General features: G+C 37.6%; 1 protein-coding gene across 3 annotated transcripts in view; it reads right to left on the bottom strand.

The window, feature by feature from the left end:
* CDKL5 (cyclin dependent kinase like 5) overlaps nt 1–27,834 on the bottom strand; it is a 181,999-nt gene that overhangs the window by 115,082 nt on the left and 39,083 nt on the right. For 2 of the 3 annotated variants that reach the window (XM_055437908.2, XM_088833609.1), the window contains exon 2: nt 1,989–2,218. In XM_055437908.2, the coding sequence (XP_055293883.2) occupies nt 1,989–2,052 (64 nt within the window). In that variant the 5' untranslated portion in view covers nt 2,053–2,218. Of the gene's footprint in view, nt 1–1,988; nt 2,219–24,232; nt 24,466–27,834 lie in introns of all 3 variants that reach the window. The other variant, XM_055437909.2, reaches the window with a different exon arrangement.

The raw sequence follows: 27,834 nt of genomic DNA, 5'->3' as shown, positions 1-27,834 counted from the left end.
ACAATAGTACAGGCCTCACCTCAGCATTCCAATTAATAACTAGTAGGAGTTGCTACATTTTTGCCATAAATACTAAGTTCAATGGCACCAGCATAAGTAGTCCAAGGATCTCTGACCATTTGTAGCTAAGCACTCCTACTTAATTTGATGTATTTCAAATGAGATACATCACTACCTTTTGGGTTACTTATCCTATTAATTAGCCAATAAACTATTTTCTTAAACCCAGAACACAGAGTTGACAGCAAGGAAATTGAGGCAAAAGCTATAATGTGAAAAAATCTAATTAGGAGAATCAAAATGTAATCGTACGATAACTGAAGTTGGTAGAAATGATTGACATTTACAGACAGGCAAAGCCTGTGTTCGTGTCTGAGAAGAGGACTTCAGGGAGATGAAATTGGAAAATGTGTCTGCAATAGAGACTGGGGAACCAGAATAAGTATCCTTCAATTGGTCGAGATGGATGAACTTTATTATCACGGTTAGGATGAAACCAGCCATTATAGCCATCCAATTCAACTTCACAATCACCAGTCAGTCATCCAATCCTCATTTAACTGCCCATGTTAGTTTTTCTATGGGGTGAAAATGCAGTGCTTAGGCTGCAGGGATGTAGAATCTACTTGACAGCTTTTAATTTCCTTAATGTATATGTATTTCATAGCCAAGAAGCATCTGAGGTAGTTTACAAAGAAAAAAAAAATAGCAATGATGGTTCTGTTTACAACTTGAAACTAACATATTTTGATTTATATGCCAGTCTGGTAGTTGTAGACCCTGATGATAGGAAAGATTTAGGGCAGGAGGAGAAGGGGATGACAGAGGATGAAATGGTTGGATGGCATCATCAACTCAATGGACATGAGTCTGTGCAAACTCTGGGAGATGGTGAAGGACAGGGAAGCCTGGCGTGCTGCAGGCCAGAGGGCTGCAGAGTCAGACATGACTGAGCAACTGAAAAACAACAATGACAACTGGTGGTTGTAGTTAATCTAAGTTGATTCCTGAGAAGATGATCACCTATAAGCATACTAAGAAAAAGGTCATGATACAAAAAAACTTAGGCCCAGAATCTGAAGCATTCCAACTTTGTAACATCCAAGGAGTTGACCTTCTCCAGTGAGTATTTTTACAGCATAAGTCTATATAACACTTTTGAAAAAAAGTAATGAATCAGGTATTATCAAATTAATAGTAAATAAGACATTGAGAACAAATTTTATCTACATAATGAATATCAATGAAAAAGAGGAAAAGGAGGTGACTAAGTGAAGAAAGAAGGATCTTTTTTTTTGTCTTTAAACTTCAGACCTTGAAGCAAACATGCAATGATTACACAATATTTTGTTTCTACTTATTTGAAAAGGATTAACAACTTAATATTAAAATCCAAAACAACTATGCTGTTGACATAGGTAAACTGTAAAACTTCTTTTGAAATTCAAAATACACTTGAAAATTCTGAAATACCAAGCTTTTGTAACATTGCTTTTAAAGATATAAAGAAATCATAATAACTTATACTGTTAAAATAATCATTTATCAAAATCTCCATAAAGTTATCTTTAACAGCAAAAATTACAAACAAAGGAAAAATTAGGAAGACTTATGAAAAACCAAATTACCATATTTCATCAAATTGATGATGTCATTGATTGTATTATTTTATGTACTACTAGGAAAGAAAAGTTCTGCCAATTAAACCATGACATGCTACTGATTGGAACACACATCCTGATTTCAGAGATGCTAAAATATGACCAAATCGTGATGCTCAGAATTTATAAAATGTGGTTTGTCATTCTCATAGACAAACAGAAGTTATTTATTCATTTATTTCTCATGCATTAAATAAAATTTAACTTATATAAATTTTAAGTTAGTCAAAATAAGCCTAGCTGACATAACAGAATTTGAATTAATAACTTTTTTGGTGATAGATATAATTGCACATTGCTCAAAACCTCAAAGAATGTTAAACTTACCTTCACCTACAACCCCAAGGATCTCAAATTTATTCATCACATTACCAATGTTAGGAATCTTCATGAAGACAAACTCCTCTTTAGATGCAAGCCACAGAACATGGCATCAGAAAAGAACTTCTAAAAAGCTGTACAGTAAGTAGAACAAAAAAATGTCCGAAGGAAGAAATTCTCACAGGTTGGCAGGAACTTTCACATATTTGTCCTAATGTGAAGTATTAATCGATTTCCTGAAAGAACAAACACAATTAAAAGCCATAAATTTTATTTCTCAGTACTCTAAGAACCCATCCAATCTTTTTACACAGTTCTTTTAAAACCACGTTGTTTCATACGCTACGACTGCTACTACTAATAATAATAGGAGGAAAGTACCCAAAATGAAACACAATCGAAAAAATGTACTTAAGTATATTTGAAATGAATACTATAACTACACTGAAAGGGCCTGGGCAGGGAAAAGAATTAACCCCAGGCAACTTTTGAAAGGGATTCCCAGGTGGCTTAGTGGTAAAGAATACACTGCCAAAGCAGGAGATGTGAGTTTGATTCCTGGATCGAGAAGATCCCCTGGAGAAGGAAATGGCAACCCACTCCAGTATTCTTGCCAGGAGAATTCCATGGACAGAGGATCCTGGCAGACTATAGTCCATGGGGTCGCAGAGTCAGACGTTATTGAGCGAGTAAGCACACACACGTAACTTTTGAAAACAGTATTTTAACTACATATTTTCCTTGAGCTAAAGAAATATTAACAAATATTATACTCAGTTATTTTTTACAGAGACAATAAACTTCTTTATGTATATCCTAGAATTAAGCAAATAAGTAAACATACTGTGGATAATGTGGGTTTCGTCTCATTTTCATAAAGGAAGATACAAATATGAAAATTGGGAAAGTCTGGAATTAAGAGTTAATCATGTAAGGTCAGTTCTTAATATAGACAGATAAAGAAATAGACATAAATGTGCATGCACATTACATATACACACACATTCTTCCAAAAGGGTAAAACATGAATCTAACCATAGGTAGCAACAGGCAAGCCCAAACTAAGGAATATTCTACTCAATAACTGGCCTGTATTCTTTAAAAATGTCTAGGTCATGAAACATAAGAAATGACTAAGTAACCATTCCAGAAAAGAAGATTAAGAGTCATGATAACTAAATATAATGCATGATCCTGGACTGGATGCTAGACAAGAAAAAGTTTTTTTTTGCTATAAGGGGTAAATGATAAAATTTAAAAGTCTACAGATTAGATAGTGAAGTGAAAGTCGCTCAGTCGTGTCCGACTCTTTGCAACCCCATGGACTGTAATCCATGGAATTCTCCAGGCCAGAATACTGGCGTGGGTAGCCTTTCCCTTCTCCAGGGTATCTTCCCAACCCAGGGATAGAAGTCAGGTCTTCCACATTGCAGGCGAATTCTTTACCAACTGAGCCACAAGGGAAGCCCACAGATTAGATAATATTGTATCAACTATAATTTTTTTTTGACAATAGGAAGGTGGTTACATAAAACAATCCTCTTGTTTTAAGAAATGACAAGAGTGGTGATCCAAAGGTACAAATTTCTGGTTATAAAATGAGCAAGTCCTAGGGATGCAATGTACAGCATGGTGGCTATAGTTAATAATACTCTACTGTATATTTGAAAGTGGCTAAGAGAGTAAATCTTAAGTGCTCTTCACAAGAAACAATACGTAACTATGTGTGGTGATGGATGGTAAGCAGACTTATGTGATCCTTTTGTAATATATACAAATATGGAATCATTATGTTGTACACTTGGAACCAATGTTATATGTCAATTAAATTTTGATAAAATAAATAAGGCACAGCCTAAATCTCTAGAACAGTCTAATAAAAAGCTTAACAGAAAAAAATAAAAGGAGAATATCAAAGTTCTTAATAATTTGCAACTTAAACCAATTCAGAAAAAAAAATATGTATGTAGATATAGAGGAAGAGAAACAGAAAGAATGATAAAGTAAATATTATAAAATGTTTACATTTGGGGGATCTGGGTCAAGACTTCACGAAACAGGAAATTCTTTATATGACGTTTACAACTTTAAATCTGAAATTAGTTTGAAATAAGTTTTTGCTTAAAAAAAAACTATACTATCTTTAAGAAGAACAGTTGTATCAACATAAAGTATTGGTTTTAAAGGAAGAAATAAATCTAAAGCAGTAAAGAAATTTTCTTTGCTGCCTATGAAATCTGAAACTTAAAAAATTTGAGTACCCTATGTGATATAAAGTACTGACACAAAAAGTGGCCGTTTTATATACTAACAGTAGGAATGTAAATCTAAAGAGCAATATGTCCATAATTAAATGCCTTTTAAATGTTCATATTTTGATAAAAGTAGCTGAAAAAACCTACAATATCATGCTTAAATGTGGAATATTTAGATATAGCCCCTTTAAAAATTAAGAACATGACAAGAAATTCTGCTATTAATACTTATTAACATTACTATTAAACATTATCCTGGTGGGTTCCAGACAGCTCAGTAAGTAAAAAAAAAAAAAAAAAAAAACACAAATGAATAAACTATATAGGACTGGAAAGAGAAAACCAGAATTTACAGGTATTATTGTTTATATAGAAAATGCAAAGGAATCTAAAAATTATTAGAATTATGTGTTAACAAAGAAGCTAAATACAAACTCAGTATACAAATATCAACTGTATTTGTAAACATCAATAAGAAACAGAAAATGTAATTTTTAAAAATCTTTACAACAAAAAAGACACTTAGGGCTTAACATAAAAGATACTCAAGACCTCTAGTCAAATATACATATGTGTGTGTATACCTATACATAAGCATATACATCACACATATGTGTGTGTACTTGTGTGTATATACATGTAAAGTTTATTCAAAGTCATTAAAGATGACCTAGATCAATGAAGTTTTTCCAATTTTAAGGTTAAAGGATATCAATTATCTCTATATTAATCTATACAGTCAATGCAATTTCAATCAGAATCCCAAGAGTTTTCTGAGGAATTACAGTAAGCTGCTTCCAAAATATATATGAAAGAGCAGAATTCCAAGTACAGCCAACATTCTTCCAAATAAGAAAAATAAGAAGGCTCAGCCTTGAGGGGAAAATCTGGCAAGACACTCTCTACCAAATATGCTGAGAATTAGAACTGAGCTATAAAAATTAAGACAGGGTGGTCTTGGCAGAGAAAGACAAAATAGCCAGTGGAACTGACATGAGAACTCGGAAGTAGGCCATACTTTAATATCCCCATAGTCCACACTCACCTCTATGTCACTTCTCGCTCAAAACCCTCCAGTGGCCTCCCATATCATTAAAAGTGAAAGTCAAAGTCCACATAAGCCATCAGGTCTTAATCTCCTCTCCTCTGATGTCATCTGTGACTCTTCTTTCCCTTGATTGTTCCACTCCAGTCACACTGACCTCCTTCAGCTCAATATATAACAAAGTCGCAGTGCTCCCTAATGCTAAATATTTGTCACTCTAACACTTTAGGTCAGATTTTTTACTGTCTGACTTTTCATTCAATATTTACCAAAATCGTTTTTGAAAAAAGGCAAGAGAAAGCAGACATAACACTTATTTTAGAATAAACTTCAATTCAATGGAATCACACATTTTTAAAGGATAAGTGTGACATTTAGAGAAAATGATGTTATAATTTCAAATATTTTCAAGAAATAAACATCTGTTCTATTCATTCATGTATTAAACAAAAAAAAAAAAAAAAAAGAAATACTGACTTCCTAACATGATTCAGAGAAAGAGTAAATAAGACATGAGACAGTTGTGAACAAGACAGACAAAATCCTTGCCCTCATGGTGCTTCATATTTTACTAAGGGAGGAAAAAATGCAAGACTATTATCAGATAATGATACATCTTATGAAGGAAGAAACAAGGAGTGATTACTCAAAGAGTCCCCTCTACAAAGGTGACATTTGAAGTGGAATACCACTAATGGGAAGGAGCCAACATATGAAGATCTAAGTCAGTCACATTCCAGGTAAAAGATGTGCAGAGTGTTTCTGAGAATCATACTTTTATTTTCTATGTCTGATTTGGAAGAACACCCAGGAATCATTAAATATTCCACTCTCTGTCAAGAATGGTACAGCTCATTTTGAAGGAAACTAGGGATAAAAATTAAGTCATTCCTATTAAGAAGACTCAGCACCCATATATAAAGAACATTTGGTCCCGCCTATTGGCTGGATGGCATCACTGACTCGATGGACATGAGTTTGAGTGAACTCCGGGAGTTGGTGATGGACAGGGAGGCCTGGCGTGCTGTGATTCATGGGGTCGCAAAGAGTCGGACGCGATTGAGCGACTGAACTGACTGACTGACTGATTCTCTATGGAAATCAAGTAATGTAAACCCTGGGAATCAGAATTTAAATGTATGAGTAAATATGTAACACAGGTGTCAAGAACAGTCTTTTAACTACCAGTATTTAAATCGATCTACATGTTCAAGCTGGATTTAGAAAAGGCAGAGGAACCAGAGATCAAATTGCCAATATCTGCTGGACCATAGAAAAAGCAAGAGAGTTCCAGAAAAACATCTACTTCTGCTTTATTGACTATACCAAAGCCTTTGACTGTGATCACAACAAACTGTAGAGAATTCTTCAAGAGATGGGAATACCAGACCACCTGACCTGCCTCCTGAGAAATCTGTATGCAGGTCAAGAAGAAACAGTTAGAACTAGACATGGAATGACAGACTGGTCCCAAATTGAGAAAGGAGTACATCAAAACTGTATATTGTCACCTTGCGTATTTAACTTCTATACAGAGTACATCACGCAAAATGCTGGGCTGGATGAAGCACAAGTTGGAATCAAGATTGCTGGGAGAAATATCAATAACCTCAGATATGCAGATGATACCACCCTTAAGGCAGAAAGCAAAGAAGAACTAACGAGCCTCTTGACGAAAGTGAAAGAGGAGAGTGAAAAAGTTGGCTTAAAACTCAACATTCAGAAAACTAAGATCATGGCATCTGGTCCCATCACTTCATGACAAATAGATGGGGAAACAATGGAAACAGTGAAAAACTTTATTTTCTTAGGTTCCAAAATCACTGCAGATGGTGACTGCAGCCATGAAATTAAAAGAAGCTTGCTCCTTGGAAGAAAAGCTATGACCAACTAGACAGCATATTAAAACGCAGAGACATTACTTTGCCAACAAAGGTCTGTCTAGTCAAGGCTATGGTTTTTCCAGTAGTCACATATGGATGTGAGAGTTGGACTATAAAGAAAGCTGATCACCGAAGAATTGATGCTTTTGAATTGTGGTGTTGGAGAAGACTCTTGAGAGTCCCTTGGACTGCAAGGAGATCCAACCAGTCCATACTGAAGGAATCAGTCCTGAATATTCATTGGAAGGATTGATGCTGAAGCTGAAACTCCAATCCTTTGGCCACCTGATGGAAAGAACTGACTCAATGGAAAAAACTCTGATGCTGGAAAAGATTGAAGGTGGGAGAAGGGGACGACAGAGGATGAGATGGTTGAGTGGCATCACTGACTCGATGGACATGGGTTTGAGTAGGCTCTGGGAGTTGGTGATGGACAGGGAAGCCTGACATGCTGCAGTCCATGGGGTCACAAAGAGTCGTACACGACTGAGCGACTGAACTGAAGTGAATTCAAATTGAGGGAAAAACTTCAAGCCAAATTGGATTTAACTACAATTTTATATGAATAATACTGATTAACTTTTCAAGGCTTTAAAAACTCAGACATTTCAGCTTCAAGTAACTAAATAACTTGGATGAAATGTCCCTTTGAGAACAAATACAAATGCTGGAGGGAATATTTCTAAAGAACAGCCTAAAAATCCCCAAAGACTGAAGGTTATGAAGACTTACCTGGCTGATATCAAGGCAAAGGAATAGAACTCAGCGAGGTAATCCAAATCACCCAAAACAATTTTAGCTCACAGACAGTAGAAGGAAGATTCAGAAAAATAGGGAGAAAAACAGGCTTGCTCTTGAAACTCATAAATCCAGGGGCAAGAAGGTCAAAGGTAAAAGTGTCTCAAAAGAAGAAAGCACAAAAAGCATCACTCACTTGAAGCTGAAACCCCAAGAGCTATACTCTTAGGACAAAGGAAACCAGAAAGAAATCAGTCCCAAAACAGACTTGAATGATAGCTTTATGTCACCTGAGTGACCTCAATAAACCTCTAAGTGTACCTTGGATGAGGTGGCCCCACATTCAGATGGTTAGTGCCAACGGTTATCTGGTTGAAAGGGGTAGCAGCAGGTGGTAGGTGCAGGCTGTGGCGGGGAGTTGGCAGGAGGGTAACAAGAACCCAGCCATCATAATATTGCTACAGATAATTTCCTGTTTAGCTCATGTAACACATAATCAAAGATAACAAGATACACATAACAATAACAAGAACAGAAATGACCAAAACAGAAAATGCCCCAGAAAAATTTATAATATCAGGATTATCAGACCTAGCTTTTGAGACAGTTGAATGACTAAAAACCCAAGGGTTGAACATTTTGACAGAACTAGGAGGTCCACAAGGTAGAAGAACAAACTGGGAAAAGAAATTAGAATTCCAGAACTGGAAAAGAGAATACCAGCAAGGGAACTCAACACAGACAACATAAAAAGTATATATAATACTTTCATTTTTAAAACTTAAACAAATGAAAAGAACTGTAGAATATCTTTCTTTCCCCAAGCACACACAGAACATTTATAAAAACTGATAATGTGATAGACTAAAATGCAATTCAAAGCAAATTACAAAGATTTAGTCCGAGGATGTTCTCTCTCCACAATGCAAGGATGCAACAAATTAGTCACAAAAGAAATAGTTAAGAAATATTCATATGTTTGCTCAGATGGTAAAGAATCCACCTGCAACACAGGAGACCCAGATTCAATCCCTGAGTCTGGAAAATCCCCTGGAGAAGGTAATGGCTACCCACTCCAGTATTCTTGTCTGGAGAAGACCATGGATAGAGGAGCCTGGCAGGCTACAGCAGGTAAAGTTTCAAAGAGTCAGACACGACAGAGTGACTAACACTTTCACTTTTCATTCATGTTTATAAATTAATAAATAACATTCTTAAAATAATTTATGTCAAAGAAGAAATCATAATAAACATTTAAAAATTACAAAAATACAAATTCATGAGAAATTAAAACAATGCTTAGGGAGGTAATCAAGAGCCTTATATATGCATATATCACAAAATATAAAAAAGTAAACTAAGCATCAATCTCAAGAGGTTCTTTTTAAAAAAGAACAATAAAATAAGTCCAAAGAAAATATAAGGAAAGAAATAAGAGAAGTTCATGAAATAGAAAACACACAAAAATAAAAAGATCAAAAAGTGCTGGATCTCAGAAATAAACTTTGTAACTAATCAAGGACAAAGGAGAACTCAGCCCCTGTCAACACACTAAACTCTAGCTGTATATCAGTATTACTTTAAGCAGAGAACCTAGCCATAACATCCCAGACTTCTGATCTACAGAACTGTGAGGTAATATATGGGTGCTGTTTTAAGCAACTAAGCTTGTAGTGTTGTTGCTGTTGTTAAGTCACTAAGCTTGTAGTGTTGTTGCTGTTGTTAAGTCACTAAGCTTGTAGTGTTGTTGCTGTTGTTAAGTCACTCAGTCTGTCCAACTCTTTGCAACCCCATGGACTGCAGCACACCAGGCTCCCCTGTCCTTCACTATCTCTTAGAGTTTCCTGAAATTCACATCCATTGAGTTGGTTATGCTATCTAACCATCTCATCCTCTGCCACCCCTTTCTCCTTTAGTCCTCAATCTTTCTCAGCATCAGGTCTTTTCCATGAGTTGGCTCTTCACATCAGGTGGCCAAAGGATTGAAGCTTCAGCTTTAGCGTCAGTCCTTCCAGTGAATATTCATGGTTGATTTCCTTTATGATTGACTGGTTTGATTCCTTGCAGTCCAAGGGCCTCTCAAGAGTCTTCTCTAGCACTACAGTTCAAAAGCATCAACTTTTCGGCGCTCAGCCTTTCTAATGGGCCAGCTCTTAACATTTGTACATGACTACAGAAAAGCCATAGCTTTAACTATACAGACCTTTGTCGTCAAAGTGATCTGTCTGCTTTTTAATACACTGTCTAGGTTTGTCATAGCTTTCCTTCCAAGGAGCAAATGTCTTCTTATTTCATGGTAGCAGTCACTGTCCCCAGTGATTTTGGAGCCCAAGAAAATAAAATCTGTCATTTCTTCTACTTTTCCCCTTCTATTTACCATGAAGTGATGGGACTGGATGCCATGATCTTAGATTTTTGAATGCTGAGTTGTAAGCCAGCTTTTTCACTCTCCTTTTTCACCTGTATCAAGAGGCTCTGTAGTTCTTCCTTGCTTTCTGCCATTAAAGTGGTATCATCTCCCTATCCGAGGTTGTTGATATTTCTCAGAGCAATCTTGATTTCATTTATATATAGTTTTATAACAGGTAAAGCTGAATTATAAACTATATTGGCTAGATATGCATATATAAGTGGTAAATCTATAAAAAAATAAGTAATCAAGGAAGTGTTTCTTTTAAAAATGAGGATATTAATTAGCTCCAGGGAGGAGTTGAGATTGATAACATAAGAGGGCTTTCTGGGACCCTGGTAATATTCTATTTCTTGACTTCAGTGATAGCTAAATATACATTAGAGTGTAAATTTGTTTTATCTACTTCTGTGTTGTATTTCACAATAAAAAAGGTTTTAACAAGTCAAAAGTAATTCTGATAATGACATCATACATAGTTTCATGGCATTTATATGGAGGCAAAAGATAATTTTTATCAAAGATAGAGCATTTCAATATTACATCAATCAAAAAAAAGTTCAATTGAACTATCTCTCTCCAGACTCCATATAATCCCATGTGTTTAGTGTTGGGTATCAACAGCAAAACCAAAAACTCCCAGTGACAGATAATCTGGATGATGAACACACTCCGAAATCATGCCAGATGAGGAGCTGGTGAGGAAACTGGACAAGACACGCCTCAATGAGAGATGACTAGCATCCCAGTGTGTGAAAACTCTTTGAAAAAGAGGGAATCAAGCAGGTGATTTGGGTTATTTCAGGGGAAATAACTAAGATCAGTGGTAGTAAAGTGGTAAAAAGCAGACATATCAGTGCAGTAGTGATTTGGACAATGATGAACCATTGATGGTTACTCATTCATTCTATAAATATCTGTCAGACACCCACACTGGGCCAGCCCACCAGAGATGCTTCAGGAGACAAACACAGCCCCTGCTCCCATGGAGACAACGAGGAAGACAGACAATAAACAAACAAACATCATTCCAGATAGTGACAATTATTATGAAGAAAAGAAAACAGTCATATGGTAGAAAGTTTTGGAGATTGAAAGGGGCAGGGGGGTGGGCAGGTAGATAAGGTAGTCTGGGAAAGGCCTGTATGGGGAGGTGAAATTTCATTGAAATCTGCTTAATGTCAAGAAGCAAGTCATGGGAACAGGGATGTGAGAAGAGCATTCAAGGCAGTACAGAGTCTTGAAGTGAAGTCACTCAGTTGTGTCTGACTCTTTGCTTCCTGCTTCCCCATGGACATAGCCCACCAGGCTCCTCTGTCTATGGGATTTCCCAGGCGAGAATACTGGAGTGGGTTGCCATTTCCTTCTCCGGGGGATCTTCCTGACCCAGGAATTGAACCCGGGTCTCCGGCACTGTAGGCAGATGCTTTACCATCTGAGCTACCAGGGAAGTCACAGAGTCTTAGAGAGCTTGATAAATTCAAGAAACAGAGAAGATCTGTAATCTAAAGCACAGAAGACTAGTAGGGGACCTGCAGGGGGCAGGAAGAGGCCACTGGAAGCAGTTTAGCCTGGCCATACTAGAAGAGAGTCATGTACAAGAGTCATGTACTATATTAGATGTCCTCTAAGGTCCCTTCCAAGAAAAAGACTGTAAGAATCTCTCAAAATTTGTTTGAGCTTTTGATTACTACTAACTTTGTAAATAACAGAATGATTTTTAAAGTGGATTTGTCTTTAGCTCAGTTGGTAAAGAACCTGCCTGCAATGCAAGAGATCCGGGTTCAATTCCCGTGTTGGGAAGATCCCATGGAGAAGGAAACGGCAACCCACTCCAGTATTCTTGCCTGGGAAATCCCATGGATAGAGAAGCCTGGCAGGATACAGTCCATGGGGTTGCAAAGTTGGACACAACTAAGTGACTAAACCCCTATCTTGAACTAAGAAATACACCTAAAATTAAGCAATCTTGTCTCTGCATTGGCAAGTATGTACCTACAAGAACCGAGAGAAATGTAAGGCTTATAACTTATTTCATATACTACTAGTATTGAATTTAAGGGCTGCCTGAGCCTTAAATGTTTCCTTTGTTTCTGAAATGATAATCTTCATCTCAATGGGTCTTTTCTTCATCTGAAAGAAAGTACAAAATCAGATGCATCATGAGTTTTGTTTTCATTTCTGGCATTGTTTTTATACACACAAATGAGAGGATCATTTTGTCACTGAAATTGGACAGGAATGGATGTGGTACACAACAAAACTTCTGCTACAATAAGAGAGTTCAAATGGTTTGAAATTTTAAATTCGTGATCCCTGTATGGAAAGAAATAATTTCCGTGGAAAGCACACCCTTATGAAAAAGCATCGTACTCTCTTACAGAGAATTCTCCATATTGACTATAAGTGAAGAGATTAATGTACTCCTACTTAGTTTTCTTCCTAAATAGGACCACCTGACACAATTAATAGGATCTTCATTTTGCTTTATTCCTCCAATAGTGAAGAGTAATCTGATCAATCCATTCTCTGTAATTCAGTTCTCATAATTAAATCAAATTGATATTTGACTATCATGAGTAATATACACACAGTTTAATAGAATAAAAATTTCCAATTGTGAAACATGTATTTTGCCTCCCCTTTACCCTTAGGGTCTTTCCACAAGTTAGGGAATCCAGTACCAAGTCAATGTATCTCTTACCCAGTTACCTGTTTTTCTCCTAGTACTGCCAAACCTGTTAAACTCCCAGCCCTTCCTGAGAATCTGAGGACCTCAAGGTTCAGATTTTAAAAAAAGAACTAAACTGGGATCAGAGAAATTCAGAGTTCACACTAACATTGTACTGCTTAAGAAACACTATTGGTTTAAAAGGTTTTGAAAGCCCTTGCATGAAAATGTATCAATTTTATCATGGTTTTTACTGGGTAACTTGTTCTGATCTCTAAATTTTAAACAACTGAATTTAGAACAAACTTACAAGGCTATGGTTTTTCCAGTGGTCATGTATGGATGTGAGAGTTGGACTGTGAAGAAAGCTGATCGCCAAAGAATTGATGCTTTTGAACTGTGGTGTTGGAGAAGACTCTTGAGAGTCCCTTGGACTGCAAGGAGATACAACCAGTCCATTCTAAAGGAGATCAATCCTGGGTGTTCATTGGAAGGACTGATGTTAAAGCTGAAACTCCAATACTTTGGCCACCTCATGCGAAGAGTTGACTCACTGGAAAAGATTCTGATGCTGGGAGGGATTGGGGGCAGGAGGAGAAGGGGACGACAGAGAATGAGATGGCTGGATGGCATCACCGACTTGATGGACATGAGTTTGAGTGAACTCCAGGAGTTGGTGATGGACAGGGAGGCCTGGCATGCTGTGATTCATGGGGTCGCAAAGAGTCGGACACGACTGAGCGACTGAACTGAACTGAACTGAACTACAGAAGTTGAGAACCACCTAGATTTTACTGTGTTGATGTGGATCAGAAAATGTGGTCTGTTATTGTCCTCTACTACTACAATCATGTGAAATGCCAGGCTGGATGAATCACAAGCTGGAATCAAGACTGCCAAGAGAAATATCAACAACTTCAGATATGCAGATGAAACCACTCTAATGGTATGGCAGAAAGCAAAGAGGAACTCAAGAGCCTCTTGATGAGGGTAAAAGAGGAGCGTGAAAAAGCTGGCTTAAAATTCAACATTAAAAAAACTAAGATCATGGCATCCGGTCCCATCAACTTCATGACAAAGAGAAGAGGAAAAAGTGGTAACAGTGACAGATTTTATTTTCTTCGGCTCCAAAAGCACTGTGGATGGTGACTGCAGCCATGAAATTAAGACACTTGCTCCTTGGAAGGAAAGCTATGACAAACCTAGACAGTGTATTAGAAAGCAAAGACATCACTTGGTTGACAAAAGCACCATATAAGCCAAAGTTATGGTTTTACTGTGGTCATGTATGGATGTGAAAGTTGGACCATAAAAATGTCTGAACACTGAGAATTGATGCTTTGGAACTGCAGTGCTGGAGAAGCCTCTTGAGAGTCCCTTGGGCTGTAAGATCAAACCAGTCAATTCTAAAGGAAATCAACTTTGAATATTCATTGGAAGGACTGATGCTGAAGCTGAAGCTCCAATTCTTTGGCCACTTGATTGGAAGAGCAGACTCACTGGAAAAGATCCTGATGCTGGCAAAGACTGAGGGCAAAAGGAGAAGGGGGCAGCAGAGGACAATTTGGTTAGATAGCATCACTGACTCAATGGACATAAATTCGAGCAAACTGTGAGAGACAGTGAAGGACAGGGAAGCCTGGTGTGCTAGTCCATAGGGTTGCAGAGTCAGACACGACTGAGCAACTGGAAAACAACCCCCCAAAAAATTAAAAACAAACAAACCAAAAACCTCTCACCAACCAACCAAACAAAACACACTCTCTTTCCCAGATGGAAAAAAAAAAAAAAAAACAGAGAAGGAACTGAAAGCCAAAACCACTGAAGAATACCTACAGACTTCAAATGAATTCAAGACCATTGGCCTAGGTACATTTCATACCTGAAATGCTTTAAGACTTTGGAGATCAGATTGTGAACCTCAGTGGTCTTGGGAAAGCCACAGGGGAAAAAAGAGAACAAAGACTGACCTAGATCAAATATAGTCATATTTTTTCAGAAAGGGTAAATCAATATGTTCTTCAAACTCCAAAGCTGAGAACTTAAAAGTAAGCAATCATTCAATATGTCTTGAGAGTTAACTATATGCCAGGCACAATGACAGACACTGAGAACATATTGGTAAAGAAAATAAACAAAACCCCTTATCTCAGGGAGTTTATCAAAGAATCACACAGTAAGTGTAAATTGCAAATATAAGTGCTATTAAAAAGAGAGATAAGCTCTACAAGGGCTTCTATGAGGTTTTCTACCTAATTAGGGAGGGTTGGCTTTTCCAGAGAAAAGTTTCAGTGAGCTGAGATCTCCAGGACAATCAGACATAAACTTACAGAGGAGGGATGATTTATGCAAAAGTCCCAACTGAGGAGGGAACATGGCAGACAGAAAAGACTCGAAGATAGCAAGGGTTGAGTGGTTAATAACCCAGTACAAAGTGAGGCTGGAAAAAGAGCAAGTTGTTTAAGTAGTTTTATCTTTATCGTGAGATGGAGTCACTGGAGGGTTTTGAACAAGAATGGGAGGTGGGTTTGGGGGTAGAATGACAATCAGATGATTTTCATTTTGAAAAGATCACACAAGCTACAGAGTAGAGAAGGGCTCTGTGCCTCGAAAGGGAGTTATTAATTTGGAGGTATAACAACTAGGAAGCCATTGCAACCACCCAGGTGAAAGGATAAGGGTGGGGTGGACTATAAATAGGTACCCATGAAGAGAGATGGATAGATTCAGGATATATTTGGATAGGAAGCCAATACAGCTGAGAATGGATTAGAGAGGGGAAGTGAGGGAAAAGAAATCAAAGTTAACTTCTAGGTTTGGCACTTGGGCTCTGAGTAGATGAAGGTTGTTTGTTGTTTCTTGATGTGAGGAAAACTAGAAGAGGAGCAGGTTAAGGGAAGGGAAGAAATTCAAGATTCCACCTTAGGCATGTTAAGTTTGAGTTTACATATCCATAAAACGAAAAAGGCAAAAATCAAAGGGAAAAGAGAAATTTAAAAATGAGGAAAAGAGTCTTCAACTTACATCACAGTAAGGTAAAACCATAACACATAAAAGGAACCTATTGCTCGATAAGAGGGGCAGAAGCCCAATTTTTTAAATGGGCAAAGTGATATGAACAAATAGTTCCAGAAGAAGAAACATAAATGCCTCAAAAGTTACTTGAGTTTAGATATAATAAAAACTGAAGATTCAAACTATACTGAGATATAAATTTTCAGATTAGCAAAGACCAAAACTAACATACCATGTTGATGAGAGCATGAGGGAATGAAGCTTGCTCATATATTGCTGGTGGGAATGTATATATATTGATACAATTTTTTGGAAACCAATTTGATATCTTTCAAAACTAAAAACAAATACATTCTAATGACACAGAAATATTTCTAGGAATTTATCCTCAGAAAACAGATACACATATACATGATAAAATATATTTTATTCACTGCAGCACTGTGTGTAGAAGCAGTAAGAATGGAAACTACTTAAGTATCAAGAGAGGCCTGGTGAAATTAATTACGGTACATCCATTCAGTTATTTTAAGCTAGAGATAGAAGTTAAATACTCTAATATAGCATTTCACAAATTTGAATTTTCTCATTTTCCAAGAAATCAAAATTATGCTTAAAATTCTATTCTAATTAAATACCACATATCTGTTTTGTACATTCTTTCTATATATGATATATTTGAAAAAGGAGGTTTATTCCTAGTTTTGGAAATTTGAAATATCTACTAATTGAAAAAGATAAAAGCACATGGCAGAATTTATTGGTCCTGAAGACATAAAATGCTTTCAAACACTGTCAACAATCTGGAAAATTCACAAAGGTTGCTTCCAGGCTAAACAATTGATGTCACAGACTGATGTTATCAATTCTCCGGATTCATGGTAGGCTGAAAATTACATTAGAAAGATTCTAAATCCTGGGTGTCTTACCAAGCCAAAGTACCAGCTTTATGGTTGACCATGCTGCTGCTGCTGCTAAGTCACTTCAGTTGTGTCTGACTCTGTGCGACCCCGTGGACCGCAGCCTACCAGGTTCCTCCATCCATGGGATTTTCTAGGCAAGAGTACTCGAGTGGGGTGCCACTGCCTTCTCCGATGGTTGACCTTGACAACTTTCATTTCCTCAGTTAAAAAATAAGGATCCTCTGTTGGAACTCCCACAATTTCATTTCTAAACACTCAGAACCTCTCAAACTGAAAATGAGTGTGAAAATTCTCAATGAATAATCATCAATTCATAAAGGACCAGTATAAAATATATATATCCTATCCTCTCTCTTTTCATTTTGGCTCCAAATCACTTACCAAGGTAAGTTTCAAGAGCAATTGAGTAAAATCATTTTAGAACTAGAGAAGGAATGCAGTGATTACCTTTCAAGCCTATTTCAGAAGAACTACAAAACCAGAATAAGTGGAATACTGCTGGCCAAACATCTGATGATTAAGCTATTCCTAGGAGGGTAACTTATTTTTAAGGGAAAAAACAAATAGTAACAAAGACTAGACAGCAGCAACTTTGCAAGGCATGAAGAGGAAGTCTGGGATATTTTCCAAGTGGGTTGGGAGGAAGTTATTTTTATTTACAGAGATATTTGTGTCCTATTTAAAATATAGAAGGAACCAAAAAAAAAAAAAATCAAGCTTAAGAGCTTGCACTTCCCCAGCTGTTTGTCCTGATAACTTTACAAGGATAAGTAACATCACTTTGGCCAAACAAATAACAGTCAAAATTACAAGCAATTTTATCAAGGCCATTAATTGATGAAAGCATTCAATTAAGTTCAAGAGACTGGAACACATGACTAATAAATAATAAAAAAATTAATATGTTAAAAGAAAAGGAAGGTTCATTCCCTCAAGGACATTATTATTAAAACAAAACAAGATATGGTTAAGAGGACTCTTGAATTACAGCACTCCCACGTACTAATTTAATAATAAGCTGAGCAGTATCTTGAAGCTTTGGTTTGCTTCCATTTGTAAACTGAGGTTAAGTCACTATGACACCAAATATGTGGCACCTTTCCAACACCAAATCTCTAATACCTGGGCATGCTACAATCAAACACTAACTGCCCAGAGTTAATAAGCATCTGACTCCACAGGTTTTAACGGTTCAGTCCCACAAATTTCTGTCACTGTAGATGCCAGTCACAAGTACCTGGTCCTCAGGCCATCTGCATGTCTGTCCTACTTAGCTAAAAAAATTTGGAGGTTCCCACAAACCCTTCCTCAGGTTTGATAATTCCCTAGAATGACTCAGAACTCAAGAAATGCTTTATTTAAACCATTACTCGTTTATTATAGAGGATATAACTCAGGAACAGCCAAATTGAAGAGATGCAAAGGGGGTTACAGGGGTGGAGGGAAGAGAGGCAAAGCTTCCATGCCCTCCTAGGGTACAGCACCTTTCCAGCACTTCAATGTGTTCACCAACCCAGAAGCGCCTGTTGTTTAAGGGGTTTTCATGGTGGTTTTACTATGCAGGCACAATTGATTCAATCTCTGGCCCCTCTTCTCCCCAGAAGTGGGGGAAGGATGAGGGGGCTGAAAGTTCTAACCTAATCATGGCTAGTCCTTCTGATGACCAGGCTCCATCCTGATGTCATCTAGGGACCTCTGCAAGAACTCATCCATTAGACACATTCTTACCACTCAGGAGATTCAGGTGACATTCTTGAGACAAGAACAGAATATGAGACAGAGGTAACAGTAGAGATATTCCAGGAAAAGTTCTTGCTAAAATAAGCCAAAAAAACAACAAAAAACAAGGAGTGATTGTAGAACTCAAGACATTCAGCTTCTCTGAAATCTAGGGCACAGGTCCAGGGATGACAAAGATGAGGCAGGAACTAAATCAATAAAGGCCTTGAATGCCATGCCACAGGTATGTGTCCCTATATTTTAAGAAAAGATTCAACTGCTGCACAGGACATTTCAAGGCTATTGCCATAGACAATAGTTAAATCGAGAAGCTTTTTAGATGTGTATTTATGCCAGTACCATACCGTCTTGATGACTGTGGCTTTCTGGTAGAGCCTGAAGTCCGGCAGGTTAATTCCCCCAGTTCCATTCTTCCTCAAAATTGCTTTGGCTATTCGAGGGTTTTTGTATTTCCATACAAATTGTGAGATTATTTGTTCTAGTTCTGTGAAAAATATCGTTGGTAGCTTGATAGGGATTGCATTGAATGTATAAATTACTTTGGGTAGTATACTCATTTTTACAATATTTATTCTTCCAATCCACAAACACGGTATATTTCTCCATCTATTAGTGTCCTCTTTGATTACTTTCACTAGTGTTTTATAGTTTTCTATGTACAAGTCTTTTGTTTCCTTAGGTAGATATATTCCTAAGTATTTAATTCTTTTCGTTGAAACAGTGAATAGAATAGTTTCCTTAATTTCTCTATTTTCTCATTATTAGTGTATAGGAATGCAAGGGATTTCTGTGTGTTCATTTTATATCCTGCAACTTTACTGTAATCATTGATTAGCTCTAGTAGTTTTCTGGTAGAGTCTTTAGGGTTTTCTGTGTAGAGGATCATGTCATCAGCGAACAGTGAAAGTTTTACTTTTTCTTTTCCAATTTGTATTCCTTTTATGTCTTTTTCTGCTCTGATTGCTGTAGCCAAAACTTCCAGAACTATGTTGAATAGAAGTGGTGAGAGTGGACACCCTTGTCTTGTTCCTGACTTTAGGGGAAATGCTTTCAGTTTTTCACCATTGAGGATAATGTTTGCTGTGGGTTTGTCATATATAGCTTTCATTATGTTGAGGTATGTCCCTTCTATTCCCACTTTCTGGAGGGTTTTTTATCATAAATGGATGTTGAATTTTGTTGAAGGCTTTCTCTGCATCTATTGAGATAATCATATGATTTCTATTTTTCAGTTTGTTAATGTGGTGTATTACGTTAATTGATTTGCGGATATTGAAGAATCCTTGCATTCCTGGGATAAAGCCCACTTGGTCATGATGTATGATCATCTTAATGTGTTGTTGGATTCTGATTGCTAGAATTTTGTTAAGGATTTTTGCATCTATGTTCATCAGTGATACTGGCCTGTAGTTTTCTTTTTTTGTGGGATCTTTACCAGGTTTTGGGATTAGGGTGATAGTGGCCTCATAGAATGAGTTTGGAAGTTTCCCTTCCTCAGCAATTTTCTGGAAGAGTTTGAGTAGAATAGGTGTTAGCTCTTCTCTAAATTTTTGGTAGAATTCAGCTGTGAAGCTGTCTGGACCTGGGCTTTTGTTTGCTGGAAGAGTTCTGATTACAGCCTCTAGTCCTGTGCTTGTGATGGGTCTATTCAGATTTTCTATTTCTTCCTGGTTCAGTTTTGGAAAGTTGTACTTTTCTAGGAATTTGTCCATTTCTTCCAGGTTATTCATTTTATTGCCATATAATTCCTGATAGTATTCTCTAATAATCCTTTGTATTTCTGTGTTGTCGGTTGTGATCTCTCCATTTTCATTTCTAATTTTATTGATTTGGTTCTTCTCCCTTTGTTTCTTGATGAGTCTGGCTAGTGGCTTGTCAATTTTATTTACCTTCTCAAAGAACCAGCTTTTGGCTTTGTTGATTTTTGCTATGGTCTCTTTTGTTTCTTTTGCATTTATCTCTGCCTTAATTTTTACGATTTCTTTCCTTCTACTGACTCTGGGGTTCTTCATTCCTTCCTTTTCTAGTTGCTTTAGATGTAGAGTTAGGTTATTTAGTTGACTTTTTTCTTGTTTCTTGAGGTGTGCCTGTATTGCTATGAACTTCCCCCTTAGCACTGCTTTTACAGTGTCCCAGAGGTTTTGGGTCATTGTGTTTTCATTTTCATTCATTTCTATGCATATTTTGATTTCTCTTTTGATTTCTTCTATGATTTGTTCATTATTCAGCAGCGTCTTGTTCAGCCTCCATATGTTGGCATTTTTAATTGTTTTTCTCCCGTAATTGAGATCTAATCTTACTGCATTGTGGTCAGAAAAGATGCTTGGAATGATTTCAATTTTTTGAATTTACCAAGGCTAGATTTATGACCCAGGATGTGATCTATCCTGGAAAAGGTTCTGTGTGCGCTTGAGAAAAAGGTGAAATTCATTGTTTTGGGGTGAAATGTCCTATAGATATCTATTAGGTCTAACTGGTCTATTGCATCATTTAAAGTTTGTGTTTCCTTGTTAATTTTCTGTTTAGTTGATCTATCCATAGATGTAAGTGGGGTATTAAAATCTACTATTATTGATTTGTTGTTAATTTCCCCTTTCATACTTGTTAGTAATTGTCTTACATATTGTGGTGCTCCTATGTTGGATGCATATATACTTATAATTGTTATATCTTCTTCTCGGATTGATCCTTTGATCGTTATGTAGTTTCCTTCTTTGTCTCTTTTCACAGCCTTTGTTTTAAAGTCTATTTTATCTGATATGAGTATTGCTACTCCTGCTTTCTTTTGGTCTCTATTTGCATGGAATATCTTTCCAGCCCTTCACTTTCAGCCTGTATGTGTCCCTCGTTTTGAGGTGGGTCTCTTGTAGACAACATATATGGGGGTCTTGTTTTTGTATCCATTCAGCCAGCCTTTGTCTTTTGGTTGGGGCATTCAACCCATTTACATTTAAGGTAATTAGTGATAAGTATGATCCTGTAGCCATTTTCTTTATTGCTTTGAGTTTGAGTTGATACACCCTTTCTGTGTTTCCTGTCTAGAGAAGATCCTTTAGCATTTGTTGGAGAGCTGGTTTGGTGGTGCTGAATTCTCTCAGCTTTTGCTTGTCTGTAAAGCTTTTGATTTCTCCTTCATATTTGAATGAGATCCTTGCTGGGTACAGTAATCTGGGCAGTAGGTTATTTTCTTTCATCACTTTAAGTATGCCTTGCCATTCCTTCCTGGCCTGAAGAGTTTCTGTTGAAAGATCAGCTGTTATCCTTATGGGAATCCCCTTCTGTGTTATTTGTTGCTTTTCCCTTGCTGCTTTTAATATTTGTTCTTTCTGTTTGATCTTTGTTAATTTGATTAATATGTGTCTTGGAGTATTTCGCCTTGGGTTTATCCCGTTGGGGACTCTCTGGGTTTCTTGGACTTGGGTGATTATTTCCTTCCCCATTTTGGGAAGTTTTCAACTATTATCTTCTCAAGTATTCTCTCATGGTCTTTCTTTTTGTCTTCTTCTTCTGGGACTCCTATGATTCGAATGTTGGAGCGTTTAACATTGTCCCAGAGGTCTCTAATATTGTACTCATTTCTTTTAATTCGTTTTCCTTTTTTCCTCTCTGTTTCATTTATTTCTACAATTCTATCTTCTAGTTCGCTTATCCTGTCTTCTGCCTCTGTTATTCTGTTTGTTCCCTCCAGAGTGTTTCTGATCTCATCTATTGCATTATTCATTGTATATTGACTCTTTTTTATTTCCTCTAAGTCCTTATTAAACCTTTCTTCCATCTTCTCAATCCTTTTCTCCAGGTTATTTATCTGTCACTCCATTTTACTTTCAAGATTTTGAATCATTTTCACCACCAAAATTCGAAATTCTTTATCAGGTAGATTCCCTATATCTTCCTCTTTTGTTTGTGTTGGTGGGCATTTATCTTGTTCCTTTCCTTGCTGGGTATTTCTCTACCTCTTTATCTTGCTTATATTGCTTTGTTTGCAGTGGCCTTTCCCTCTTCTGGCAGTTTGTGGAGTTCTCTTTATTATATAGTTTCCTCGCTGTGTGTGGGGTTGGACAGGTGACTTGTTAAGGTTCCCTGGTTGGGGAAGCTTGTGTCAGTGTCCTGGTGGGTGGAGCTGGATTTCTTCTCTCTGGAGTGCAATGAAGTGTCCAGTAATAAGTTATGAGATGTCAGTGGGTTTGGAGTGACTTTGGGCAGCCTGTATATTGAAGCTCAGGGCTAGTTTCCTGTGTTGCTGGAGAATTTGCATGGTATGTCTTGCTCTGGAACTTGTTGACCCTTGGGTGGTGCTTGGTTTTAGTGTAGGTATGGAGACGTTTGATGAGCTCCTATCGATTAATGTTCCCTGGAGTCAGGAGTTCTCTGGTGTTCTCAGGATTCAGGCTTAAGCCTCTTGCCTCTGGTTTTTGGTCTTATTCTTGGAGTAGCCTCTAGACTACTATATCTGTCATTTTCAAGGTGGTTCCCTCTGTTTTAGCTTCTGTTTGCTGGTCTCTTCAGTGTCTAATTTCTGCCCTGATACTAGGGGGTGGGTGGACACTTTTTAAGGCTCAGTTGTTCAGTCCTGTTCTGGGAAGGGAGGAACGCTGCAGACAAATATCTCTGGCGTCTGTGGGGAGTGCTCGCAGTGTCTCAGCCACACTGGGTTTGCCCCCACTCACAGCACGTGTGTTGTCCCAGTCTACACTGCACAGGCTCTGGGTTGCTCTACCAGGAACTGTCCGAGGCCGGCGCTGGGTTGTATGCACTTCCCAGGTCTGAGCGGCTCAAGTTCAGGTTCTCGGGTACTCCACAAAGGCGCAGACTTGGTTGGGCCTGTGTTTTGTGCCTTCCCTGGTCCGAGCAGCTCAGGTGACCAGGTGTTTGGCAAGCATGGTCACAGTGACTTGTCGCCTGCCCAGTCCCTGCCACTCTGTTTTCTGGGTGTACAACCAGCGCACCTTCTCAGGCGGATATCGACCAGCCCAAGCCCAAGAAGTCTTGATTAGCAACAAGCCTGCCTGCAGTTTGTATCGGATGCCTTTCTGGGGCTGCAGTTGCCCTCTCTGGCTCTGGCTGCCCTCCCTTGCCTGTCTCGGTGGGGGGATGGGGGATGGGCTGACCGCAGCTGGCTCACTCTGCTCAGTCCTTTGTTCTGTGAGTGGGGCTGGCAGAGTCTTAGGTTAGAGCTTTCCGCCTTTTCGTGGGGAAGCTATCCCAGTCTGCTTTGCTATCCCCAGTTCTCTCAGGTTGTTCTCGAGGCATTCAAGCCCAGTCCTCTCTCTAAGCAGTTCAGCCAGCTCCTCCCTGCCCAGCCCCCGCTTGCTAATGGCGTATGCAGGCGTCTGCGCTGCTTCTTGGCTGGGAGTTACCGTTTGGCAGGCAATCTGTGGGTTTTAAAACAATCTTAAAAAAACAAAGAGGGTTATGTTGCCCTCTGAGGTTCCAAGGCTTGCCACAGATTCGCCAGTGAGAGTGTTTCCTGGTGTTTGGAAACTTCTCTCTTTTTAAAGCCTCCCTTCCCAGGATGGAGCTCCATCCTTACTTCTTTTGTCTCTCTTTTTATCTTTTATGTTTTTTCCTACCTCCTTTCGAAGACAATGGGCTGCTTTTCTGGGTGCCTGATGTCCTCTGCCAGCGTTCAGAAGTTGTTTTGTGGACTTTACTCCACGTTCAAATGTTCTTTTGATGAATCTGTAGGGTAGAGAGTGGTCTCGCTGTCCTATTCCTCCACCATCTTGTTCCTCCCAAGGACTCAATATTTTAAGTGTTAAAACCGCCCTGACAATTCATAGTCCAGACAGGGATCCACTGATTCCTATAGAAAGAAACTATTTTTTTTCTTCATTTTTTTAAATTGGGGTATAGTTGCTGTAAAATGTTAAGTTTCTGCTGTACAGCAAAGTGAATCAGCTATATATATACATATACCCACTCTTTTTTGGATTTCTTTCCCATTTAGGTCACCACAGAGCACCGAGCAGAGTTCCCTATGCTATACAGTGCGCTCTCATTAGTAGTAATAGTAAATATATGTCAATGCCAATCTCCCAGGTCATCCTACTCCCCATCCCCCTTGGTATCCATACATTTATTCTTCAAGTCTGTGTGTGTCTCCATTCCTGCTTTGCAAATAAGAGAAACAAATTTTAAAACACATAACCATTATTTATAGGAAAAATCCATGACTTATTCTTTTTAGACTAAAGTTGTTATATCATTTTACTATCAAAAACTGTTAATGTCCCAATGCCGATCAAAATTCCAAATTTCTAAGGCACTGATGTCAAGGAAAATAGCTAAAGACATCCCTTTCACTCACTCACTCATTTGCTCACTCACTTATTCACTCAACAAATATCTACTGAACACCTATTAAATAGGTGAGGGATCATCTCATCTGACCTTAATTTACAGTGGGGAAAATTTAGGCTCTGGAAAGTTATGTTACTTAATCAGAAACTATTACCTTTGGCAATTGCTTTCCTGTGAATTTAACTATAATTTTTGACAATCATCTACTACTCCATTTTAAGAATTCTTGGCTCCAAATCAACTACACCTACTAATCAACAGCTAGAATATGCCTTTTCACTTTCCCACTTTTATACCTTTGTTCCAAACACTTCCCCACCCCTGGCCCCAGTCTTTGCCATCTGAAATATTAGCCATCATTTTCTTAAAAATCAAGTAAATTATTACTTCCTCTCTGTTCAGCCTAGCTAGAAGTTATTCTCTATAAATTCTGTGTTCTTTTTTCTTTGTTAAGATTAATTAATACATACCCATAATAAAAACTTAAAAGGCTAGTCTATAAATTCCTACACACAACACTTACAGAACATTCATTATACCCTTATTTAAATATTTATTGTTTGCATACATATCTATTTCCTTTAGATAAATCATAATCTCCTAGAAACTAGATATCACATCACGATTATATCTTGGATCTGCATTTCAACTCTTTTCTGCCTCTCAAATGAGAGAGAATAATGATCCACATTTCTGCTTTTTGGCTCGCCTGTGTGGAATGTGGGATCTTAGTTCCTTAACAAGGGATGGAACCTGCATCCCTTCCAGTGGAAGCATGGAGTCTTAACAACTGGCCCACCAGAGAAGTCCCATGATCTACATTTCTAAAAGAAAAGATACAGGGGAAAGAAATGGGTTTAGGACAAACCATTTTAACAACTCTTAAATAATTAAGAATTGACTATACATATTTATGGGGCTTATAGTAACTGACAGAGGATGAGCTTGTAAACAATATTATTGTCAATTACTATCTGTATGTGGACTATCCACAATACATTGTACTTTACAGTACCACAGTACTAACTTACTCTTTCAAAAAATTCCATACAAATGATATGTAAAGCCCTCTGAAATACAAACTACCATCTTCTTATTCAGGGAATCACAGAATCTCGAAGGTATAATAAACCCTACCCATTCATTATATGAATGAGAAAGCAAAGTTTATACCACAGGTCTCCAAATCAGCTTCTGAGGAGCCCTGCTCTAGCTTAACTGAAGGGCCCTCTCCCCATTCACAACAAAGTAGGTGGGAGAACTAGACAGCTTCCTGGTGACCACGGTGCCTGTTCTTCCGCATGGCATTATCATTTTCCTTGAAATAACTCCCACTTTATTTAATCAAGACACAAGATTCAGTATTTTAAAGAAACCCTTGCACATTCTGAATTTAAATAGCATCTATTACCTATTTTTAATTATGCAAATATATGAAATGACTGTGTTAACGTAAGCGAGCATATCCTAATAACTTTTAAAATCAAAAGTGAATTTTCTTTCAGCTTCTACACTTTAATATGTCCTTCTCAGAAGATAAAATATTATTTCAATAATCCAAGACCAATTAAGATGATGAACAATCAGGCCAAGTGCACTGCTTATTGGCACAAACCCTTCCTCTACCTGGAAGCCTCTGTCCATCTTTCTGAGAATACTAACAAATCCAGGTGTCAACCTTCATTAATTATGTGACCATGAGCAAATTATTTAGACCCTTTAAGTCTCTTTCCTCATTTACTAAGAAGGACTAACACAACCTACTTACAGGTAAGGATTCAAGGTTATATCAGTAGAGCCTCTGATGCATAGCAGCCATTAATAAGAAAATAACTATTATTAGTAATAAGATTCATTTAACACAACAGATGACAGAAATAAGAAGGCTAACATCTCAAGAAAGTGGGATTTATCATCTCAATTAATGAGCTTGTGCTTAAAGATATTCCCCAAATGAGACAAGTAATTTATGTCAAGAACCATATGGAATAATAGATTTATGAAATATCACTAGCATTTTAAGAGCAATATTTTTATTGAAGTAAATAAAGTATTTTTGAAGCAAGCAATATTTTAGTCTTGCCAGTTCTGATGACAATTAAATTACCTGCAAAACACTGTTATTTTATTAAGTTAAACAATATCATTTGGAAATTTTCTACTCAGTCTAAACAATTTAGAACTATGCTAAATCTAGAAGCACTTCTAAATTGCATTACACTATCAACATTACTGATAATTTACAGTTGGATAAGTAAAGATACCTTCAACTTACTGTATAAAGTAAGTCATTTTCTGCTGTACCAAGACAAAAGCCAAGAACTGACAAATCAAGAGCCATCTATAAGCAGAATTGCTGAGGTATATTTGTAAAGCATTTATTTGAGGTGGAAAAAAGCAAATGAACTTCAATTAGCTTTAGCCCTAAAAGATTTCATGAAAGAAACCACGGAAACAAGACACACACACCAAGTATAGTCAAAGGATTACACATGGAAGTATTTTTCCTGAGCTATGGAAAATAAAATGAAGCTTCATTTTCAAAACATAAAAATATATAGAGAAGAGGTAAGTTACAGACTCTAAACTCAAAAGAAAAGTGTTATCAATTAATTACTAACGTTAAGAAAACATGATGGTGGCAATGGAGATTATTATTTAGAACTTTCCTAGTGGTTCAGACGGCAAAAAATCTGCCTGCTAATGCAGGAGACCTGGCTTTGATCCCTGGGTCAGGAAGATCCCCTGGAGAAGGAAATGGCAACCCACTCCAGTAATCTTGCCTGGAGAATCCCACAGACAGAAGAGTCTGGTGGGCTACAGTCCATGGGGTCCCAATGAGTTGGACACAACTGAGCCACTTTCAAGGGGG

The sequence above is a fragment of the Moschus berezovskii genome, chromosome X (assembly GCF_049115385.1).
Source record: "Moschus berezovskii isolate FMDL1 chromosome X, NW_MosBer_1.0, whole genome shotgun sequence".
Lineage (NCBI taxonomy): Eukaryota > Metazoa > Chordata > Mammalia > Artiodactyla > Moschidae > Moschus > Moschus berezovskii.
The sequence above is the reverse complement of the archived record's forward strand: the minus strand, read 5'-3'. Positions and strand labels throughout refer to the sequence as shown.